Source organism: Melanostigma gelatinosum, assembly GCF_949748355.1.
Source record: "Melanostigma gelatinosum genome assembly, chromosome: 13".
Lineage (NCBI taxonomy): Eukaryota > Metazoa > Chordata > Actinopteri > Perciformes > Zoarcidae > Melanostigma > Melanostigma gelatinosum.
In genome coordinates, this window is record NC_136646.1 from 22,696,577 (window position 1) to 22,720,919 (window position 24,343).

A 24,343-nucleotide genomic window follows, 5' to 3' on the forward strand; every position below is an offset into this window, starting at 1 on the left:
AGGCTGTTACATATATCATTGGATCTAAATATGCAATATAGCACGCAGAGAGCCAGGATGCACAGAATGTATCTCCAGAGATATGACCCAGAGATACACATGTTAACACAAAACACACACACACACTTTGATTGAAATAGATGCTTATTAATGTTCTCCTGTTTCTTTGAAATCGCAGGAACTAGAAGCAAATGTCGTAATTAATGGCTCGTTGTGTTCTACTCGACATTCTAAAACCACACGATCCCAATGATCCCTGCACACACACACATCATTCTGAATATTCCCTAAAAATGAAGAACACATGAAATATGGCGTCAACTATTCTGTGCCAATGGGTCAACAGGAAGGTGTTGCTGCAACAGTGGATCAGTGGGTTTGAACCTGAGACCTGGCGGAGCAGTAACCGGGGGGGGTCACTATCCTCCTGCTTCAGTTCTCAACAAACGAAATAAATGTCTGCAAATGCGAACATGTGTTATTATGTGTTCATATCAATTATCTCTGCAGACAGAACTGTGTGAGCAGAGACTAAATGTATTCCATAAGTGCACGTGTGCGTATGTAATGACTGTTGTTACGCGTACATAGAGGGGAGTTGACAAATAATTGATTGCGGCCGCTGATAGCGATGTGAAATACGTATAATTTACAACCGCTATCCGCCTCAAGGGCCGATTCACGAGCGATATCGTGATATTGCAGCGTGAACTCGCCCAGAAGGTTTTGCAGATGAATGCAATTTTCCCATTTTTTGCGGAGGGGCGGGGAGAAAGATTTGTTTTTCCCTCATGTATTTTCCTAAACGACACGTGGAAGAGCTTTATTAATCTGCATAGAAAGGACACCATTTGAGCCAAATGTCTGCATCTCACCTCATTCGAACAAGTAGCGATGACTCTATGTATGAATTAGATCCATTCCAGTTTGTAACATCTTATAAATAACCCAGTGACATGCTTGACGTTCTCTTGTATTATCTGTTATATGTTTGCAAACCTTAATATTGTTATCCTAATTCTTTTGTCATTTTGTTCTATTTCGTACACACACACATATTTCGTATGTCGGCCTCCTTCTGGCAAACGTTTGTCACTTTTCTTTTCCTGTTTCCGTTTTTTTCCGTCTGAATCGAGGGTCTGAGGATCGAGGGCGTGGTATGCTGCAGGACAGCCCCTTGAGGCGAAACTGTGATTTTGGAGTTGTATAAATAATAGTGACTTGGCTTGACCTGACTTTTCTATCTGGCAAAATATATGTTAGGAAATCCAGGACCAGTGGGACATAAATATATCCTAAATCATAGACACAAGCTAACCGTCTTCCACATTTAGTTGTGTATCTTAGTATCTCAGCCTCTCTCACACACACACACACACACACACACACACACACACACACACACACACACACACACACACACACACACACACACACACACACACACACACACACACACACACACACACACACCTATAGCATTAGCAGGCTGTGTGCATGAAATGTAGGTTTCATTAGAGGATCTCATCCCTCGACCTCTCCCACAGGGAACCCATTCTATTAACCCAGATCTATAATTGACTTCTTCTTTTAAACATACATCGCTGACGGAGAGACGAGGAGGGACAGGCAGGAGGTGAAACGGGAGCGGTGGGCTGATTGCTGCAGACAGTGAGACAACACAATAAATCGGCTTTCTGACGTTTGTGTCTTTGTCTACCGCTGCAACTATCCGGTGTCCCGATACAAACATCTCCTGCTTTGATGATCCGTCACGTATTTGACCCGCAAAACTGATTCTCAAACAGTATTAATCTGCTCAACTGTTCACTGTTGTCAGTAACGATTTGACAGATAAAACTGTTACATGTAATACGTTGCACGATCGAGCTAAAAAATGACTAAAATAAAACGGCTGAAGATGTTTTGTTCTCACAGTTTCAAAAGCCATTTCCGTGCAGGTGTGCGTGGGTGAAAACATCGTGTCGCGCTGTACAGATCGGACAGCATTATGAGAAAGTCTTCAGTCAGAGAGCGTTCATGATCTAATCATGTGATGCTTTCCTCTTTTGGTAACCGCACAATGAGACGGATGTGTAAATGTCTGTGTATTGATCAAATCCCTCGTATGCTTTTGTCTTGAACAGGTGTATATATTACAAAACTATTAAATGACGACACCCCCGGTGTTTGAAAGCTGTGCATTGTGAGCCGGGCTACCTGTCTCTCTGTCTTCCTATATTTAAACGTGCAGTAGAGATATGCTGCATTCCCACTGTGCAGGAACCGAGGTCATAAGACCACCAACCCATTAAGGAAATGACACGGTGGGGGTGGTGAGGCCCCGTAATTAAGTGCAGCCCCCCCCCCCCCCCCCCGGGTGGAGTGGTATTTAAAGAGAGGATGTACAGAAAAGAGCGGCGACAGTGGGAGAACGATTCAGGGAGGGGAGGGTTACATGTGTGCCAAATAAAGAAATATAAATATAGTGCCAGAACAAGAGGAGGGGGCATTCAGAGGGGATAGGTGGGAGGAGAGCAAGAGGTGGAATGAAATCTCAAGAGGCTGATGAAGAAGAAGAAAGCTGCTGGTTTCAAGAAGTCAAGTGAAAGGCCTTCAAAGACATTTTAAAAGGAGGTTAAGGAATGTTCAGGACAATTCAGATGCATTTCAACCCATAAATGTGACTCTATGGTGATAACTTTGCATTTTACACCGCCGTTGAAGAGATACAGGGAGAAGGACAAGAATACTTGATCAGCAAAAGCTGCAGAATCCTCACACAGCTTTCCAAAGAAACATGTTGATCAGAGTCTGATCCCTGCGAAAATGTATCACTAAGTGGGAAATGGGAGAGGTTGAAAAATACCAACATGTTCTTTGAGACACAGCTGATGGAACAGCAGCTACAATTAAACTAGTGCGATGTTGCATTCCTTTACAAGAGCCACTTTCAGTATTTTAAAGGTAAAATAACACATTTCAGTACAAAACGAAAAGAGTGCGTTCCTCAAGTTGTTACTTTAAAGGATTCCTCCAGACTTTCTTAGAACTTGCAGACATTGGAGGAAGAAAAATGGTTTTAAAGAAGCTTTAGCATCTGCCAATGAATGGCTCGGACTAAACTAGAAGCTATCACAGGAGAAGAAGAGGCGACTTGACCCAAATGAAAAAGGAAGGGGAAGCAGTCAGGTGAAAGAGGACCAAAACAAAAGTGAGGTAGTTGTTAGACAGACATATAATAAGATGAGAGAAAAGACAGCGGAGACATAACGTGACACGGAACACACCACAGGAAGCCAACCAGCGAACACCAGCGTTTGCTCTGGAGGCGGCTCGCTAAGTGTACTTGTCAGACTGAAAGGGCACTCCAGAGAGGGAGGTAAAGACATGGCTGAGGAGCCGAAAGCCCCCACGGCTCCTGAGAGGATGAAGATGGCATCCTGAGAGAAGGAAGGGAACTAATTGTGTTCTCTTGATGGGATACGTTAGCTGGGTTTTGCATTTTAAGAATAAAGAACGAGAGGAAGTCCCCCACTTCTCAGCTCCTTCAGAGAGTGAATGAGATTATGATTAAAAAAAGAGACTGACCCACCACGTAAAACAAGAGGACATTACAGCTGAAGCAGATCGAACAACTTGCCATCATGCTTGTGGAGCTGCTCAGTAATGGCAGCAGTGTTACATGTATCTAACTTGTACATTCTGGCTCTCGTACGCAGGCAGGCTTTTAAGCGGTTGGTGTGTTTATACTCACATCTGATGCAGGTCCTTTATCGGCACCAGGGCAGCAGAAAGTGACGAACTCATGGCAACGTTTGTGGACCACGAAACAACACACTGTGGATGGAGAGAGAGAGAGAAAGAGAAAGAGAGAGAGAGAATTTACACAAAACACAGTGTTGAGTTTCTTTCTTTAACTTTGCTCAGTAAACATAGAATACCTTCATAAAACCAACAGTACTGACGAACAACTCAATAAAATACATACAATTAAAACCGGTGTTTAGTCAGGCATGTCTTTAATAATATTGAAGAGGTTAACGGTCTTTAGACTGGTTTTAAAGACATCAATGGAGGGGGGGGGGGTCTATTTGTTCTTTAACTGGATGTGTGGAATAAAAAGAACGGCGAGAGACAAATCCCGTTTGATCCCGTTTGAATTTTGCCAAGAATTACACACGCGTTTGTCAAAAAGGTCATTTCTGCACGTCAAAAAAAAGTCACATTTTGTCATGAAGCTGTTGAAGAACAAGTCTCTTCTGTACTATAAACACATGATTAGAAAGATTACACACAGAAAAGAAGTGTTTGGTACCGTGACGTTCTCACACCAAACAACGGGTCTTCTTCCGCTTACCGGCTCATAAAAATAACCCTAAAACCTCAAATTTGCTCATGAAACATAAGTCACCGAGCTAGCAAGCCACGGTAACGGCCATAGTGGTGTCGGTGACGTAATTAGTGCAAGACGAGAGATGTAGCTCTTGTTGTACTTGACAAGCAGAATTATCTTTAAAAATGACAACCATCATGTGCGGAAGTTGTCATTTTTCTTTTAAGATCCGTCGTGGCGTCCAACACGACCCCGCGCCTGCGTACAAACATCACGGTCACCGGCAAACGTTCTCTCGCCGACTCGTTAAAAGTGCGCTTTACTTTAAGCTGAAGTTTGAGCTGAATGAGATTTGAGCGGGCGGCTGGATGAAAGCGGAGTCATTCCGCCGTCTCGCCGAGCTCTTAGCGCTGCAGCGCTCACTGAACCCATGAAAAGCTTTCGCAGCGGTGGATGTACAGCTGGATGCTGCGCTTCTGTCTTCACACCCACACACTCTTTATCGTCGCTCCCGCACCGTTGACTCATTGTCAGCCACTCTGGGGAAGAAGAGCACCTTCTTAATGTCTAAAAATGTAAAAAGAAACCTGGTCTTCATGTTGCAGTGTGTACGACAATGACTTCTTATCGACAGAAGTCACTGTGTTTACAAAGTTTGTTGTCAACAGAATTATAATACATTTACAACAAAGTCAACTATTTTTCCTCCCTCTCCATGTGCAGAGATTAGTAGAAAATAACGAGCGTACACATAAACACACACGTGTGCGATCAAAAGGAAGCCGGTACGATCGCAATGGAAGTGAGATGAAAGGCGTAACATGGCGCCACCTTTCAGGTGGGATACTTTTAACCGAAACGCGTGAAAGCTGCGATGCACAGCGAGCCCGTCATCTCCGCCCTGATCCACGGCAGCTCCACTGACAGGCAAGAGGAACAGAGGAGGCCAAAAACATCCCTCACACACACACACACACACACGCACGCACACACACACACACACACACACGCACACACACACACACGGCCGCCATGATTGGGCCCCAGAGTACATTTACATAGAGAGACAGAGAAGTGCAGTAAATGCAGATTTTGTGGTGATAGCCGGTTATAGAGCCGGAATAATACAGCATGTGTGAATCGTCTTGCTCTTCTGCAGGGCTGATGAAATGGAGTAAAACCTGATGGAATATATCGTGACTCCATAAAGAGGGTCAGTGCGACAGCTATCAACAAGTTAATCAATGATTGACAGAAAAATAATGAAGCCGTTCACCGTTTGAGTCGTTTTTCACGCAAAAAAAAACAATTATTCTTTGGTTCTGTTCAAGTTTCTAAGATTGTCTGCATTTTAAATGTTTTAAATGTGATAAAAAAATATCTTTGGTCGAATGAAATAATCTATTTGTAGACGACAGCTTTGCCTTAAAGATGTCGCGGTAGATGGTCTTCACAATTATTTTGACATTTTAAAGACTCGCGGTTGTCAAAACGTCGCAGCACCAGAGAAGAGTGAGACGTGTACGCTGTGGCTGCAGACAGGAAATGTATTTGTTCAACAGCAGTTCCCAAGTTTTAATATTTGCATAACTCACAATAAGAGAAGTGAGGTCACACAAGCATGAAGAAGTTTAGTAACCACAGTTCTGAATCAGAAAAAAGAGATGTTTGTCTCTGCACTTTAGTCTCACGTCGGTGTCAGTGAGAGTATTGAGATGTAGAATTACTGCAGTTTACGTACACGTCTGTCCAAGACGTCATCAATTCAACCCGTTAGACCATTTGTGTAAAATTGCGATAAATAAAATATTGATACGACACGCCATTTTGGTGTCACATGATGCAACATGATGTTTTCACTGTCTACTCTACTGTGTCATTTACATATTTGGAGACCAGCTGTTCTATTCTATTTCATTCTATCTATGATCAAACCTGCACTGATAGGAGAGGTTATAATTAACACAAACACCCACCAACTCACACAAATCATGTGCACCTCAATGGTGCTTCACTCCCACACAATATCCTCTTTGGTTACACCACCCACTGACTGCGATGATACCACACACACACACACACACACACACCACCCACTCTTTCCACTGATATTGCAGATTGAGGGTGGAGGGGACCGAGGTAGAGATAGAAATGGTGAGAACTATGTGCACATATTGCTTCAAGGCAACTGCTCTTTTGGAGAATTGCAACTGCTAAATCCCTGAGCAACACACACACACACACACACACACACACACACACACACACACACACACACACACACACACACACACACACACACACACACCTGAACGCCATCCAACGGTACGACCCTTGGGCCAAAACAAAACAATTCCTCTGGACAGAAGCACAGTGTGCTTCTCTGTTGTGCTCTTTGTGTTGAGCTCTCACGGCCACCGTGTGACGTTGTGAAGAGAAGCGATGGGAAAGCTTTAGTTTTCCTTCCACCGAAGCTTTGTAACATTCAACCTGCCACGGTTTCCTGGCAAAGGTTGAGCGCCTTTGTGCCTTCATTATTTATTAGGATACATTAAATATCCATGGGAAGCGCACACACACACACACACAGTGTAATACTTAGGTTACTGCAGAGGTAAGCAGCCATGTAGTCGACCTGTAACACCGGCTGAGCATTAGGTTACAGTACAGGCTGCAGTTAGCGCCTCAGGAATCCGTTCTCAGCCAACAGGGAGCTTCTTGTTTCACTGTCAACTTAGACTGAGCAGGATCAATTAGGCTTGAGAACAATGGAAGGTTTACACGGGACTTATTCAATAATCAGCCATGAGAGTGCTATTGTGTTGATCTTGTTTCTGAAGATAAAGTCACAGAAGCTCACCTTCTCTCTTTCTCTGCGATTGTGTGACTTGTGTTGCTGCCTTGCAAGCGTCAACATGTTCTCATGTTGTCCCTAAACGCAATGATTTTCTCCAGCCGCTTTCCCAGGAAGGAACATGCCACTGCATGCAAAGTCACTTCAGTCGGCCACGTGATGTTCTCTCTACATCTGCGTCCCTGTGTATGTGCAGTGACAGTGAGGGGCAAAGTCTAATGTACTCTATGAAAGAACTGAATGTGACGAAGGAATTTGAAGGCACCGCCTCGGGCTTTGGGAAATTTAAACGAGTTGTCAATCAACAGCATTCCTCCCACCGAGCTTTGCGTGCATCACTACAGTGTGAGGCGCGGGGCTCAAACACACACCGCCTACCTCTCACAATTCAACAGGAGCGCCTCGTCTTACGACAATAAACCTTTTGTTTGCTCTTGAACTGAAACAAGTAACAGTTGATGTTTTCTTGAAGCATCATTTACATCCTACTGGGGTCAACATTTGACTTTTCTCACAACGCAACGCTTCACTCAGAGTCTAAAACGCATCAAACGGGAGCCACTTACCAAACGTCCCTGGTTTACCAAATACTAACAGCTACACAGACCGAACCTTCAGGCCTTTTGGATAAACGGAATGATGGTGATTGACTGTTTTGAAAATCTTTTCTTCATTTGCTTCTTTTCACACCCCCCCCCCCCCCCCCCCCCTCATCTCTTTTTCATTCTGCCATATTTTGCTCCTCTCCCCCTTGCTCCTCCGGCAAATTCTGTTTCATGAAATGTTGGCGGAACACTGGAGTGCACAGCCGTTTCCTCTAATGAGCTGCCAGTGTGTGTGTGTGTGTGTGTGTGTGTGTGTGTGAGCTGCAGTGACATGCTGTGCAGTGATGTCCCAGATTTAGACACTGTTGGATTCAGTGAGCAGGTTCAAGCTGTTGGTCATATTTATTAATCTATAGCTGTGGTAGTACATCGTGCATCACTCACACAAACACTGTTTGCTGGTTGAATACCTGCTGTAACCGACTGAGGATCTGACGGTTTGATCAGTGATTGTCTGTATTTCTGCGTTTGCGTACAAAACGTGCATAAAGGCATCTGGATGGAGGCACAGTAGTGTCGGAGGATGGTACTTCGTCAAATGACGCTGTCACAATTGAGTCAGTATGATGTCAGTATTTCTAAATCTTTATCTGACATTTGAGTTGAATCCACTTCGTCCAACGTTTCTATTAATTCACTGAGGAGCCACGGTGCTCCCATGACGCTGTAGGTTCTCACTTGATCCCTGCACAGCGATGACACAACAGGAGTTGAGCTTTGGACGCATCACTTGTAGCCTGAATATCAGCACAATGCATTCTGCGATGACTAGAAGAGGAAAGCACAGCCGTGTATAAAGGCTCTGCTCTGCATAACGCTGCATGTGTGCATCTGATGTGAAAGCCTCGTTGCTTTCTGACCGACATGATCTGCTAAACAAGACACTGACTGGTGTACCGACTTCACCGACTCCACCACATCTCCTCACGTCCTGGCAGACCTGGCACGGTGTACAAACAGCGTGGAGGAGAGACCTGGGCGAGCCAGACTGCAGTTCTGGTTTGTGTTTCTAGCTCCTCCTACTGTCTCAGGGAAGAGGAAACGTCCCGATGCGTCGGGTGAAAGACTCAAAGAAGAGCAAGAAGATGAAGAGGAGAACGCAAGAGGAAGAAAGTCAATAATCTGAACAAAACACGCCATTCACCTTGGGCGTGTGAGTGTGTGTGAGTACGTCCCTGTAAGGGCTTATATAAGGGGGCTGAACAGCCTACGCCAATGTATAAATACCCAGAATGCCGCAGGTGAAGCAGGGAGAAGGTTCAGGGAGTGAGTCAGCACACCCATATCACTCCTCTTTCTCTCTCTCTCCCTTCTATCAATCAATCCATCCTCTCTTCTTCTCCTCCTTTAGCGATCATTTCTCATGTTGTTATAGTGTTTCTATTCACGGGAAGAAAACCCACGGAGGATTTCACGTGGCAGGGTGACCTATGACCTCTGGTCGGTGGTGATCGTAACGCCGTAAGGAGCAGCAGCCAGCGTCAACAAAGCGAAACAAGCACGCTCACTGTTGAATTGCACTTATCGGATGTCCAGGTTTGAAAACACCAAGCTTGATTATTGTTAAAAGCGTTTCAGATTTAAGAACTAAAACTGTTCAGCATGTCATATATTCCAGGTATTCCTCAAATCATCGTCTTTTTTGAGTCTGTATTTCGGCACCTTTTACTTTTTCAGACATTAGCCTAACTTTCCATAAATCCAAACTTCTCGTGTGCATTTCCGGAGGAGATAAATATTCCATCCGTACCAGGTACTCCTGTCAGGTACACACTGAAAGGTTGCAGTTTGAAACATGCAAGTGTTGTATATATATTCTCTCTATTTCAGGAAGCAATGCTATCCCTAAATTGATTAGCGGTTCAATTTGAAGACAATTGGTAAAAAAGTATGTCTGCTATTAGACGTATTAGCCAGCCTGAACAGCGTTTTCTCAGCGCGTCACACATGAAGAGTCAATTACAAAGCTGCCGCGAAGTATCAATACAGTTTATTTAAGCAATGGAGAAGTGAGGGACGGCAAAAAGCCAGAACGAGCACCAGACGGAGAACAGAAAAGAAGAAAAGAGGATCAAGTGAAAAGACTGACGCCGGGTTCACACTTCATTTCATTGTGACTTTTGTCATTGGATCAGGTTAAAGTCTGTACGCGCCGAGGTGGAATCGTCCTCACTTTCTAAAAAGTCTCAGAGCTCGTTGTGTACTGTGAACATCGGTGTACTTTATATGTTCTCTCTGTTAAAACTGTACCATCTTACGCACAATTAGAAAAACAGGAGACACTACAGTCTGGCTGGCTTCACGCTCCGTTCCATTTCAGTTGCAGAGCTCTGCCAGCGCTGTGAAAGAATTGTGGCACAAGACAAGTTTACGTGGTCCAGCTTACACCTCCACCCTGATCCTCTCTCATTCACTCTCTCTCATTCATTCACTCCATCTCACATTCTCCATCCGTCCGTCCGTCTCTCTCTTTGTCTTTTTCCTGCCGTGCCTCCTCCTTCTGTCTCTTTTGATGTCACTTTCAGTTCCATTTCCCTCCTCTCGTCATCCCTTTCTGTCGCCATCCTACTCCAGCTCCGTCTCTCAGGCTTAATGTCATCGCACTTGTGCTTTTTTACTGTCACCATTGCCTTGATTCACACTCGCACGGTTGCAAACTTCCAGACTGCACAGCAGGGTGGATGCTCAGTGCCTTGCCAATGGGCACCTTGATGGAACTTGTAGAGAGTTGAGGAGGATGTAAATCCGTATCTCTTCGTCTATATTAACTTTGGCTGGGCTTTGATTGAACTCTGTCAAAACAATGACAAGATAACATTTACGAAGTTACTAATATTGCAAGAGACAAAATTTTCAAAGGATGTTAGCTCGGCGGACTTACGACTCACGTGACTGGCGATAGATAAACGAGTCACGTGACTTTAGCACGGGACACGACCAGCCTCCTGTGGGGCCCGTCACGCAGCTGCTCTGCCTGTAACGCTGCGAGCGGGAGCGTAGCATGCGCACGCTAAACGAGCGTCCTTGTCAGACGGCGAGGAGCATCGACCGAGCTGCGTTATCCGACGCATCGAGAGCAGGAACGGGTTGTCCATCCACGAGAACGATGATCTGACAGTCAGTGAAATATATGCAATTCACTGCTGAAAAGCAAATGTTTTTTGATCGAAAATGATTAATATTCCATCGATTGGCGAATCAATTGCTCGACTAATCGTTTCAGCTCAGGTTTGGATATTCGACAATTTGATTCTCTGTACTTCAGACGCATTTCTGTTAAAAACATACAATTGTTAAATAGCCAGTATAACTTGTACAGAAAGCAATAAGAGAAGAGGCCGATTCTAAAACAAATAGAAGTTATTTACACTGTCTGTCTTTGTACTAACAATGGTTGTCTGTGTTTGTGTGGAGGGGGGCGTGGAGGGCCCTTAGTTTCCTCTCAAAGCAGAAGTACATCTACCGCCACAATATGACCTGAACATCTCTCTCTCTCTCTCTCTCTCTCTCTCTCGTGTGTGTTTGACTGTTCACTGCATTCCACTTGCTGAAGAGTATAATCGCCATTTACTCATTAATTCAGAGCGAGAGAGCGAGAGAGCATGAAGAGGATGAGTGAGCGAGAGTGGGCGAGCGAGGGCAGCGGGGTGAGAATGAAGAGCTGCAGATATTGACAAGAGAGTCGATGAGACTAATGGAGTTGACCACCACATAATGAATAGTGCAATGCACTATTATGAAAATAAATGCACGTGAGCGCGCCCCACTGGCCCGACCAATGGCATCGTCGTGAAAAACGTAGCACCCGCCCTCCTGTTTCTCCCTCAAGTCAACACAGTTAGCTCTGTCAACACCGTTGTTTGCACGGCAAGATTAGTTGAGAGCAGTCGGCTTAGCTGTCGCCATGTTGAGAACTGTCGTGAGTCAATAGAAATGCTCCCAATCTCTCATATATATATATATATATATATATATATATATATATATATATATATATATATATATATATATATATATATATATATATATATATATATATATATATATATATATATATATATATATATATATATATATATATATATATATATATATATATATATAGTAGCTTTAAACCTACATACACATCAGCATTAGTGAGCAGATGTGAGTAGTAGCAGTGAGGTAGAACCTCTGGTGAAGGGTGTGAAAAGAGGAGAAACTTTGCAACGTGGCAATATAAGTTGTGTGGAGTCACATTTACAATTTTCCATAACACACAGGATGCTACGGTTCGTATGGTAACTTACGAAAAGTAATTTTGTTCATTTTGTTTACTTGGTTAGGTTTAGAATGAGGACACAAACAGAGGTCTCCTGGGTGAAAGTCCCTGCATGGACGGGCTCATGGCTCACCAGCATGTGGATTATATACGGATCGGAGTGCCTTACTTTCCGTGGGTGTAGCGACGAACAATGTTTGAGAACAACATGCAGTATGTGCACTTTTCTTCAAGAATACAATGAAACAGGAAACACACCGTTCTGGTTTTACAGGTTAATTAATCAATCTGTGAAGAACAAACAAAAGAAAACGATGTCAGATTGAAGATACCGTGGGTGGATGACAATTATACAACACACTCTCCTCGAGCGATGAAGTCTCAAACTCAACAATAACATCTTGGTAAACTGACAAATGGTTGGACGGGAAACCATAAAAGGGAAACTAATGAGAGAGACAGAGATGTGACGGGAGAGACACATGAAAGCAGAAAGACAAATGAAGAGAAAGACAAAGATGGAGGGAGACACAGAAAGACAGAGAAAAGGACTTAAAGATGGAGGGAGACAGAAACAGAGGTCTGGGATCACTGCACTCCCGTTGGCTCGTGTCTGTTGCTAGGTTACCATCTATAGATGAATGGGTTAAAGCATGCCAGGAGCAACACACACACACACACGCACACACACACACACACACACACGTGACATGACCTTACTGTAAACGAAATAGTGCCTCGAAGAACACGCTACAGTTGCAGCAGTGTGCAGTAGTACCTGTTGTACCTCATGGTTTATGCGGTACTACCGGTGTGTTTAACGTCTCTGTGAAGACAGAGCTGCACCGTCTCAACCTCGTACGAGTTTGGGGTTCACGTTAAAACTGTGACTGTAGATATTTTATCATCTTTCAATGTGATCTTATTTTGAGGAAATCATACATCGAGATATTGTGATATGCAATCACGTCGTCTAAATTGATCACAACGAGCACAGACTAACTCAAATTTCTCAGATAATCTGATTATTTTGCACATAAGCTCTTAATTAAAAAGGGAAACTACTCAGTACTTTTCTTTCGGCAAGTATTAAATTCACACAGGAGTCTACAAATCCATGTGTCCATGTTCTTTCATGCAGACCATTTATTGAATAACCAGAAAACATGCTGACTGGTGATAGAAGACTTCCCGTCACGGTACGTCTTGGTGTTATTTCAGATTCAACATCAGTATTCAGGACAAGAAATGATATCACTGTACATTTTCAAACCCACAGCAGCTGCATCCCTCCCCCAGCAGGTAGTAATCCAGGTGAGCAATCCCACCTCCACGCCGTGATTCACGCGTTAGACATTGAGCTCAATCTCGTCGCCCCGAGTCAAATTGGCCCACGAGTGCAACTGATCAGGTTCAATCGGTAGATCACCGCCATTACAACCAAATACAACGAGGGGCGAAGGTCCCGTGACGGTGAAAACGAAGGAGGCAAGTGGTGGGAAAGAGAATAATTAAAGGAGCGAGCGGAGGGGGGCAGATGTTATTGCGGTGAGAGCGACGTGGGTGGAACGGAGTTAAAAACACACCTTTGGCTTCTTCACTCAGACTGCAGTACGCTGTGTTTTTGCCACTGTGTTGCACAGTGCTAATGCACAAAGCATGATACAATTGATGTTGAGGTATGAAAGGTATGACTAGACAAACACGTCTCGTTACGTGAGCTTTCTAGTGAAGGTCTTCAACCACATGAAGTAGCTCACCCGTAGAGTCATGCCACCATCAGCAACATTCAGAGGAGTGGATAGAACCCTCTGGGACGCAGATCCTCAGGGAGGTAGCACCTCTTAATGTGCTACAGCCACCAAAACCATGTCAGCGGGCGACAAGACACTGGTTTAATGAGCTGACACAGCCTCAGCTAAACTCTGAGTTTAGTGCTAATTAGCAAACATCAGCACAAAAGCACCTCATTCAAAGACGATGACGATGGTACACCTGCTGAACATCATCACGTTAGCTTTGTCATTGTTAGCATTTAGCTCAAAACACTGCTGTGCCTGAGTTGAGCCGAAAGGATGTCTGGAGGCTTTAAAGTCTTGTTTTCAAGTTCATTCAATTTAAATGTGACAAAGTTGTGTTATTATCTTCCCTTCAAAATAGTAAAGTCCTAATTTACATTTAGCTACAGGATATTTTTTGACTGCTTTTTGGGTTTGCTGGCAGACGGGCTTGACCCACATTGGCCGCCTGATCCGTCCCGATATGTCTCCGAGGTGTCACCGGCTGTACTGCTGCTGCAGATGTCGGCATGCAAGGACAACCGAGCCCTGGAGGAGGTAGTCCTGATACGTAACTGAAAGTGAGTTTGAGCACGCACGCACACACACCAGCTCTTTAGCAGCCTTCACATTAGACTGAGAAGAGGAAGCAGTTAAAGGAGGAAACACACTGGGTGTTACTGTCAGAAAAACTATATATAAACAAAGTCAAAATAGAGTCTCGGTTTACACGCATGTGTAGTCCAAACTGAAAATATGAACGTTGAATTAATTCAATCGACCTTAAAATGGCACTTCTGGAACTTCCGCTTTTCATATTGTGGCGTACAGCGAGCGCTCTAATCTGGAGCTTGAAATGGTGTAAAAACATCGTAAATAGATTCCAGTAGAACCTACACACAACTCCTCCACTTCCAAACAAGCAGCACCAGCCTTCCCACCTAAAACACATGATTCACGTTGTGTTGTGTGCCGTGAGCTCAATCTAGCTTAGGATGCAAGTTTGTTGTGTCTGAAAGGCACCGGGGGAACGTAGGAAAAAATCAATGCACTATAATGCTGCGATATTTTCGGCCCCATCAATAAGGCGGCTGAGGCTCCGGCACAGCTGGTGAACGCACTACAGCGGCATGAAAGACCGCACAACATGAACTCTTCACAACGCTGGAAATAAAGTCCTTGAAAAAGTGTTTGGGCGATGCCGACGCTTCACTGACAAAAGTAATAATCGGGAGACGGACTTGAAGAACTCGCAGAGAGCATCAGTATTTTGAAAGGTTTGCCGCTTTTGTGAGGACTCGCATGACGGAACAAAAGCGTGTTTATTTTTAGTAGTGACGTCCCGATCAGAATGTTTCAGTCCCGATACCGATGCCTGGCTTTGGGTATCGTCTGAAATCAGTGTTTAATAAATAGGCTGTGTGATTGGGGTCATTCTTTTATTGTTAAATAAAATACTCCATTTAAATCCCCTATTTCACACCTATGATGCGTTTTCCTTATTGATAAGCCAGCCCGACATTAAGCACATGTCAAACAGCCCCCGCTTACATTTGCAGGACATGTTTTGCTCTTCTGAAATGATCCACGTAGACGTGACATGTTTTCACATGGCTGTGGTCGACCTGTGATCTCCTGAGGGTCATCCAGACGATGAAAGGTTTTACCAGCAAACAAGAGATCACTCACGAACCAAACTCACAAGAAACAATCATGGCTTACACCTTCTAAGTGCTTCCCTGACTTACGAGTGTGGAGACAAATGATGAGCTTCAGGCAACTAAGTGTTTCTTAATCGGATCATTTGAAGCTAAATCTAGAAATCATCTCAATAATGTATATTGTTTTGATGAGACAGCAAAAAAAGGAAACCAATTTTTCAAGAAATTCGACTTCCCAATGCTTGAAATGTCAGATCTCTGATGCAGTATGCATACATTTCATAGAACAGGAGAAAGCTAATTGTTTTAGGAATATCTAGACCTTCGGCCTCCTGAACTACAGGCATTTCTGAGGGCCAAAGGATTGAGAACCGCACAGTTTCACACCTCTATCCTCCGATCAGTGCTTTCTGTTAACCTCCGTCTGCCTCTGATGCTTTTTAATCCTTTCCTCTTTTCCATGTTCTCCCTTTACACCTACGTACTCAGCCCTCCCTCCTCCTCCACCCCCCATCCATCCCATTTGGTAGTACTCTCAATGGAACACTTGGGCTATTTATAAAATCATCAAAGCCCACAGCTTCCACCACTCGGCCACGAGAGAGACAGAGGGGGAGCTGGAGAGTGAGGTGGAGGGAGAAGTGGGGAGCTGGAGGACGGAGGAAGGAGGAGAGAAGGGGGAACTAAGATGAACATGGAGGGAGAAAGAAAGAGGGAAAGACAAGAACAATGAAGGGCAAGAGGCGGGAATAACTGGGTGAGACAGGAAAAGATGCAGAGAAAAGGGGGAAGAACAGAAAGATGGACAACATGGTGTGTGTGTGTGTGTGTGTGTGTGTGTGTGTGTGTGTGTGTGTGTAGGCGGCAGAAGCAGAAGCACCTGAGCTGCGTTCGCCACCGTCAACAGACACAGATGTTTGCAAGCGTTGAGTAAGTCGTTTGAACCACAGCGGGCTCACGTAAAAGGCAGAAAACGTATCAACCACATCCAGAGGAACTGTGGGCACCGTGCCCGGCCGGCGCTCACTGGTGGTTGCTGGTGAATGCGAGAGACACCCAATTAAACCAAAACACAAAAGACGGCATGAGTCAAAGGGAAGCTTGAAAACAACTCCTGAACAGAGCTTTTAATGAGAAGAAACATGTTTCCTGTTGAAGGGTGCCAATAGATGCGGCAAACGACACCTTTGTGGGCTTGTTTTAGGTGCAATCTGCGCTCCATGCCTCCTCCACTTCATCTCCCCCTCTTCCTCTCTCTCTGCGTTCTACCTCGTCTTCCTTGTCCATTATCTCCTCTGCATGGCAGAAAAAAAAAATCTCACCCACCACCTCTCTGCTCGAGTGTCATTCCAGCATACCTTTCTTCTCACCTTCAACCATCTGCCTTGTTTAATTTATTCTCATGTATATGTAACTGTACTCTGCCTACAGGAACAAATCACTTGAGTTTTGTGCAGTCCTCTCCAACATGATCACATTTCTTCTTTTTCAATCAAACATCCTGCCCGGCTGTACAGCCATTTGTCTGGATGGCATCGTCGCCAGCAGCACAGCGTGGTATCGCATGCACAAGAAGACCTCGCATGAAAGGATGATATTTAGGATGCTCAACAGAATTGGATTGAATACATTATGGAGAATTTACAGAGCGTGCGTCTCTATTGCTGCCCTAATTTATCCTTCTTCAACTCCTCTTTTCTCCCTCTCTCTCTCCCCCCCTCTGTGTCCTCTTGCTTTAGACCGTACAGTATGTTTCACATTGCATCGTGTGACAGAACAAGACCACAGAGGAAACGGCACTTTTCTGTCGTTGCTCTCCGAGGACACGTAACAGGCCTTTCATCCTTCTGTTCCTCCCTGCGCTTGCTATGAGCTGCTTCCAGTGGAACTTTCAAGGAAATCACACGTAACCCTCCTCTCCTTCCTACACCCTTCCCACTCACACTCCCCCCTCCCCTTTTTGTCTCTCCCGCTATGAATTCCACCCCCACTTCATCTTCCTTGATTCCTTCCTCCTCCCCTTCCTTCTTTTCATGCATGCAGATTGTTTTCTCTGTCTGATCCCCCCCCCCCCTTTCCTTATTGCCATATCGGCCACATTTCTCACACTCTGTGTCTCTCAAGCTCGCTGAAAGGGATAATTTGTCCATTATCCGAAATCTCAGAGGAGACAGTGGAGCCCACTTCAGAGCCTGTTACACACTGAAACCAAACTCATTATTAACACACTCATTTAGGAACGTGTGCATGAACACACACACACAAAACCAATCACGTGGAGGCATTAGAGCACACATGGCTCTGCACAAACAGCCATTAAGGAAATAAGGGCTCAGCAGCTCATTAAATTGAGTATGAAACATGTGCACACTCGTGCACACACACACACACACGGATGTATAAGTTACGATCAAAACTCACATTTTTCAGAGAAGCCACAATACATAGCATATAACCTGCCACCGCCTTTTGACACTTTTTGAAGTACGGAAAACAAGAACAGCAGAATCTCACTGACACTTCATCATTTATTGTTTACAGCTGCAACAACACTGAGGCAGTGAGCTGCTGCGACTAGCAGCACTGTGTGTACACTGACACAATATGCAAACTGTAGCCAGCATCAGCGCTGGCATTTGCAGGAAGACTGTGCAAAACACCAGTCAAACATCTGGGTTAGACTCCATTCTCCATGTGACGCATTCAACCACTTTTACAATGAAAAAGCAGAGATGCAAATAAAGGTGTACAGTGAAAAGAGTGAGAATATCGTTTGCATCAATAAAAGATGATTCTACATATTTCTCATCTAGTCTCCTCCTCGTTCTTCAGACGTGGTTGTTTAGTCTGTGGTCAGCTTGCAATAGCGTGGACAGATGGACAGCAGAGTGCTGCTGCACTTCCCATGTTCTCTGTTAACAGCACATATCGATTGGCGTGTAATGGAAAGTGCGGAGATCAAACAGACAATCTAACGTTTATTTTCGTTCAGGAAGGAAATAGAAGTCATGTGCATGAACTGCCGTCTCTCCACAGCACCACATCCTCTGGGTAGACATGCTACCACAAAGTGTCTGCTGAGAAACCTGTGAAAGGCGGCCGTTCGCCCCCCTCGCTTCTGTGACTGTGTGTTTAAGTATCTCATCATTTTGACTTTCTATCTCAGAATTATGACTTTCTATCTCATAAGTTCGACTTTCTATCTCATAATTCCGACTATGGGGATATTTGTTATTATCAAGTCTAACTTTTTTTTTAAAAGAATAACTTTTTTTTTTTTTTTTGCTGGCGGATTTGCGGGCCACATAGAATGACGTGGCGGGCCGGGAGTTTGAGACCCCTGCTTTAGATGGTACAATCGTCAGGCGATCAGAAAAGCGAGAGAAGAGAAGATCATCTCAGTGCGATTGGATTCAGGTGGCGCGCGAACAAACAATCAATAAACACGCCGTGAGACCGTTATGGCAACGATTTGTCCGCTCAGGTCACGAGAAACAGACGAGCTGTAGTTTACACAACCAGCCCGGTCTCGTTCACTGAAAGACGTGACATCACACCGGACATCAACACCGCTTCTCTCACATTCTGTTTGCATTATTAATACATCAACCAGATCTAAATGATATGAAAACATCACATTGCATACACACAAACATCCTCCATTTAGTTGTGTGAAAACTATGTGACTGTCAAACCAACACAGCCACGTAAACCCAAGAGGCAAAGCGCACCTAAACCCTGATCTCACGTCACTCAAAGCGTGTGTGTGTGTGTGTGTGTGTGTGTGTGTGTGTGTGTGTGTGACCTTGCAGAGGAATTCCCTTTCTCCCTAAGCTCTAGGGAAGTGATACCCTGCTCCAGACGGACAAATGAGTCAGAGGAACTCAGTACATGCACACACACCTGATGAAAGGTCAGTGCAAAGTGTTGCTAAGTCTCTCTGTCACACACACACACACACACACAGTATGTGCCCCCCCCAAACACCTGCGACCACACCCCTTCCTCTCCAGGGGCCCTGCAGTGCGGCGGATGCTTCCTCTAAAGGACACCATTGACCCGTTACGTACACACACGGGCCAATTATGAGCGAACCCACTGCTGCGCCGAGCAGCGCCGTCCTCCAGCATATAGACGCTTTGGATATTTCACTGTTGCTAGGAGACGTGAAAATCCTTGAACACATCCAGTTGGCTGTTTATAGAAGTGGAAGAAGACATGGATTTCAGGCAAATTGATTTAAAAGCAGACACACACACAAAAAAAAAAAATCGCGTTTTTGTCGACGGGATATGGTTCTCTGATCATTTATGTCATTTCCTGTGGCGACGCCCACAAAGACGATGCTGGGTCTGTCTCTGCTGTACAGTTAAGGAGACGGTGAATGAGCGACAGAGAGGAGAGGAAAGCAAAGTCGATCGAGGCCTCTTCCTCAGTCAGGATGTGTTAAATGGCTTCAATTACTGCAGAGTCGATCTTCATCAGTCGTCTTCTGAGGAGACGAATCCAGCCACAGACAGACTTGCGACGCTTTATCGTTTCAGGAAGTGAAAACACGGCCTCTCTATCGACGAACTGATCCAACGTGAACACACTTTAGCCTCGAGCTTGAGCCTAATTTCGAGCTTTGTGACGGAGCTTTGTTTTTGCTCGCTTGTCTCTTAAAGTGGCCGTTTCCACAGAAGACAAAAGCAGAGAATTCCTGGTGGCTGATTCCCATTTAGCCGCTTCAGTGTCAGGCTTACTGGGACATGTGTAAGCCACAACCGTGGGAATGGAACAGAGCCATCGTCAATGTTAACACATGTGCTTATCTCCGACTGGTGGAGAAGAGCTTCCTGATATTGTTCTTTGTTTGTATCAAACCTCAAGACTATTTTAAACTGCAATGCTTTCAATGCTTTTGCGCTATATTTTTTAAGAATTTGTGACTTCTTTGTGACTTTTGCATCAGATACAAAGAGCTCAGAACTTGCAGTCACTTGCACTCTGGAAAGGAAGAGACGATTAGAGGACGGAAGATAAATGAGTCACTAGAGAAGCTAAAGGCAAGGAAGTAAAAGGAAGTAAAAGGAAGTAAAAGGAAGTAAACAGGGAGACAGGAGTGGAGCGGTGAAGAGAAAGAAAAGGAAGCAGGTAGTGGAAGGAAACGACAAAGGTGAGGCGGAGAGGAGCCTAAAGAAAGAGTGATGAAGATTGAACGAGAGAACTAAAGAGACTAATGAGGAGACGGACGGGTCAGAACCAACGGCCGGTTAAAAAAAACGTTCTGGATTATTTGAAGGCCCACCGGGATCTGTGCCAGATGACCTGCACAGCACTGCTGGCCAGCGAGCTGTAGGCTGTGGTTGAGTGAGAGTTGGAGCTGATGCACTGATGTTTCATGGTCTTTATAGAGTGCCGGGTTAGTGTGTAGGGTTCCGCTGAAGATGGCTCCATTGTGTCATTAAGGCCATGATTTCAGGCCTCGTCTAACAGTTTAACGATATAGTTCACAGTGTTTTCAACAATTATTTTCCAACACGTGTAATGAATATATATATAAAAACCCAGGATTTTAAGCAATGGAGCACCACCTAATGGTGCGAGTGCGAGTGTGTGTCATCCACCTACCTTGACACTGGAATCCCTGCTTGCCAAATCCCCTGTAGAGAGAACATACACAGAAAACAGGTTGAACAATGTACAGGCACAGACGTGTGTACGCACGCACACTACTCTTACTCTCACGCGCACACACACACACACGCACACAAACAAGGAACTCGGAAAATCTGACACACATTTGCGTAGAAGTGAATGTCAAATACTGGCTGCCATTCGTGAGCAGCGCGACAGATTTCCATCCAAAGGAGCACAAATGTAAACACACACACTGAAGTATGCAGCAAGGCCATTGGATCACTGTTCACTGAAGAGTACATGCACTTGGGTCAACACACACATACTGTTCTGTAAGGCAGGGCTGCATCTGCCCCAGGGCACAATGGTCAACCACACCTAGTGCATGGATTGGGGAATGCTGTGATACACACACACACACACACAGCCCTGCTCATGTTCATATTGTGGCTAGAAATAGATCATCTCTAAAGGTTTGAAACCACTCATTGCTCTTTTCATTATGCTTATTGACCCGGATAGATGGACAGAGAGCCGGTTTGATAAACAGGTCAAGCAATTACACAGTGTTCCTCTGTTTAGTGTATACAACCAGTGACACCATGCCATTAGATTCCCATGAACACACACACACACACACACACACACACACACACACACACACACACACACACACACACACACACACACACACACACACACACACACACACACACACACACACACACACAGTCTTCTAGGTCAAATCATTTAGCCACTCACAAATTAAAAAGCCCATCACAGGAGTTGAATAACACCCATTTTGGGAATAGTGCACAGCACAGATAATAATAAACGGGAGAAATTAGGCCAACCTAAAGCCGGAAAACTCATTTCATTTATTAACGTGAGCTAAGTCACCGTGCACGGTGACAAGTCTGCACAGGTGAATGAGAGGAGAAAATGAAGAGAGGAGGAAGGCTGACCTCCTGTCAGCGTCAGACCCGTGTGAGACTATTTAAGTGACAGCAGGTCACTGTTTCTGTTTCATTTCTGCTCAGCCTCTCTCAGTTCCTCTACTTCAAACCATCAAACGACGGTCTGCAGCTACTCCTGTCTTACCGGTGCAGCCCATTATCTCTCCGTCTCTCCCAAACACACACATATAGCATCAACGAATCAGGCTAAAATCAATGTTCATTTTGAGGACTCTGTGCAACCGGCGCGGCCCTCCCACTTTCTTTAGTCCTGCTGGAACTTAATGATGTAACACTATCAAAAACTATACAGCCATTTTGTCTTTTTCATATCAATACATCTCTCTCTCCACTTTTCTCATTTGAACTAAACTCAGTTTGTCCTGACGTTTTACTGATGTTCAAACTTAAATCAGTTATCATTATTCTCTTTGTGTACCAATACAAATCAAAAGGCTTGATTGCAACATTCATCTTTCAAAGTGCTCTCCTGTGAACCCCCTCATCCATGCATGCATGCATCCATCCATCCGTGCGTGCGTGCGTGTGTCCGCTCCTCACCAGATGAAGTCGGTGCAGTGGCTGCAGAAGGTGGGCTGCTTGAAGAAGCGCGCAATGAATTTGTGGTCCTTCACCTCGTGCACGTTCTTCTGGCGGAGGGCACCCTGGCGCGCGAAGCCCCGCATGGGCTCCCCGGGTCCGTCCTCCCCGTCGCTGTTGGGCGCAGCAGCCGCCGCCGCCGTCTCCGTCGCCGTGTCTGCCATTCTCCAGCTGTCTGTCCGTGCAGCTGTGTGTCTGTCTGTCTGTCTTTTATTTTACTTTACCGGACTAACGCAAGCTGTCGGCGCCTCTGAGGTGGCACAAAGTGACTTCTCGCGCGATGTTCCGAGTGGAGGAAACCCCTGCGGTGACGCGATCAGCTGATCGTTAGCTTTCGGTAGTTTGTTTCTGGTTTGATTTTCTGCAATCTTCTTCCTCAGTTGAGTGGACGAGCTGCCGCTGAGCTCCGCTTCCTCCTTCTCCTCTGAGCGCACTGAGAGCCGGTGACTACCAGCGAGGGAGAGGGAGAGAAGGGGGAGGAGAGAGAGAGAGAGAGATAGAGAGAGAGAAGGGGAGGAAAGAGAGAGAAGGGGAGGAGAGAGAGAGGAGGAAGGAGAGAGATAGAGAGAGAAGGGGGAGGAGAGAGAGGAGGAAGGAGAGAGATAGAGAGAGGGGAGGAGAGAGAGAGGAGGAAGGAGAGAGATGGAGAGAGAGGGGAGGAAGGAGAGATATAGAGAGAGAAGGGGAGGAGAGAGAGGAGGAGGGAGAGAGAGAGAGATAGAGAGAGAAGGGGAGGAGAGAGAGAGGAGGAAGGAGAGAGATAGAGAGAGAAGGGGAGGAGAGAGAGAGGAGGAGGGAGAGAGAGAAGGGGGAGGAGAGAGAGAGAAGGGGAGGAAAGAGAGAGAGGAGGAAGGAGAGAGATAGAGAGAGAAGGGGAGGAGAGAGAGAGAAGGGCAGGAAAGAGAGAGGAGGAAGGAGAGAGATAGAGAGAGAGGCGGAAGGAGAGAGATAGAGAGCGAAAGAGAGGAGGAAGGAGAGAGAGAGAGAAGGGGAGGAGAGAGAGAGATAGAGAGAGAAGGGGAGGAGAGAGAGAGGAGGAAGGAGAGAGATAGAGAGCGAAAGAGAGGAGGAAGGAGAGAGAGAGAGAAGGGGAGGAGAGAGAGAGATAGAGAGAGAAGGGGAGGAGAGAGAGAGGAGGAAGGAGAGAGATAGAGAGAGAACGGGAGGAGAGAGAGAGAAGGGGAGGAAAGAGAGCGATAGAGAGAGGAGGAAGGAGAGAGATAGAGAGAGAGAATGGGAGGAGAGATAAAGAGAGAGAAGGGGAGGAGAGAGAGAGGAGGAAGGAGAGAGGGGGGAGGAAAGAGAGAGAGAGGTTTGAGGTTAAAAGTCCCTTTATTTGCAGTGAAAACAGAAAACTTCCAAAAATCAATCAAATTAAATAACCAAATGAAAGCACCAAAGAATAAATCAACAATAAATCTCAATGATCGATATGTTCAGCAGCTCTGCACCAGGACCACCGAGCATACAAAGCTGCAGTCGTCCATCTGTCCCTGGAAGCCTGTACATTGTCCACCGTCTGGTAACAGTGTGTATGTGTTCCACCCTCAGTCGGGCTTTTCAACTGTCCCGACAGAACTTTCACCGGATCCTCACTGCCGGCACCGTGCCCGATTCTTCCACGTCAGCCAGATGGCCGACTTGGCAGAACCAGAGAAAAAGTTCACCAG

The 24,343-nt window shown here is 45.3% G+C and overlaps 1 protein-coding gene across 1 annotated transcript in view; it reads right to left on the reverse strand.

Annotated features, from left to right (window-relative positions):
• LOC306786369 (protein kinase C beta type-like) overlaps positions 1–23,081 on the reverse strand; it is a 58,645-nt gene extending 35,564 nt beyond the window's left edge. Inside the window, exons 1-3 of the mRNA XM_079281119.1 lie at positions 22,635–23,081; positions 21,109–21,140; positions 3,758–3,840 (exon numbers count right to left, since the gene is read on the reverse strand). Coding sequence (XP_079137245.1) covers positions 3,758–3,840; positions 21,109–21,140; positions 22,635–22,837 — 318 coding nt within the window. The 5' untranslated portion in view covers positions 22,838–23,081. The remainder of the gene's footprint in view (positions 1–3,757; positions 3,841–21,108; positions 21,141–22,634) is intronic.
• Between the last annotated feature and the right edge of the window lie 1,262 nt (positions 23,082–24,343).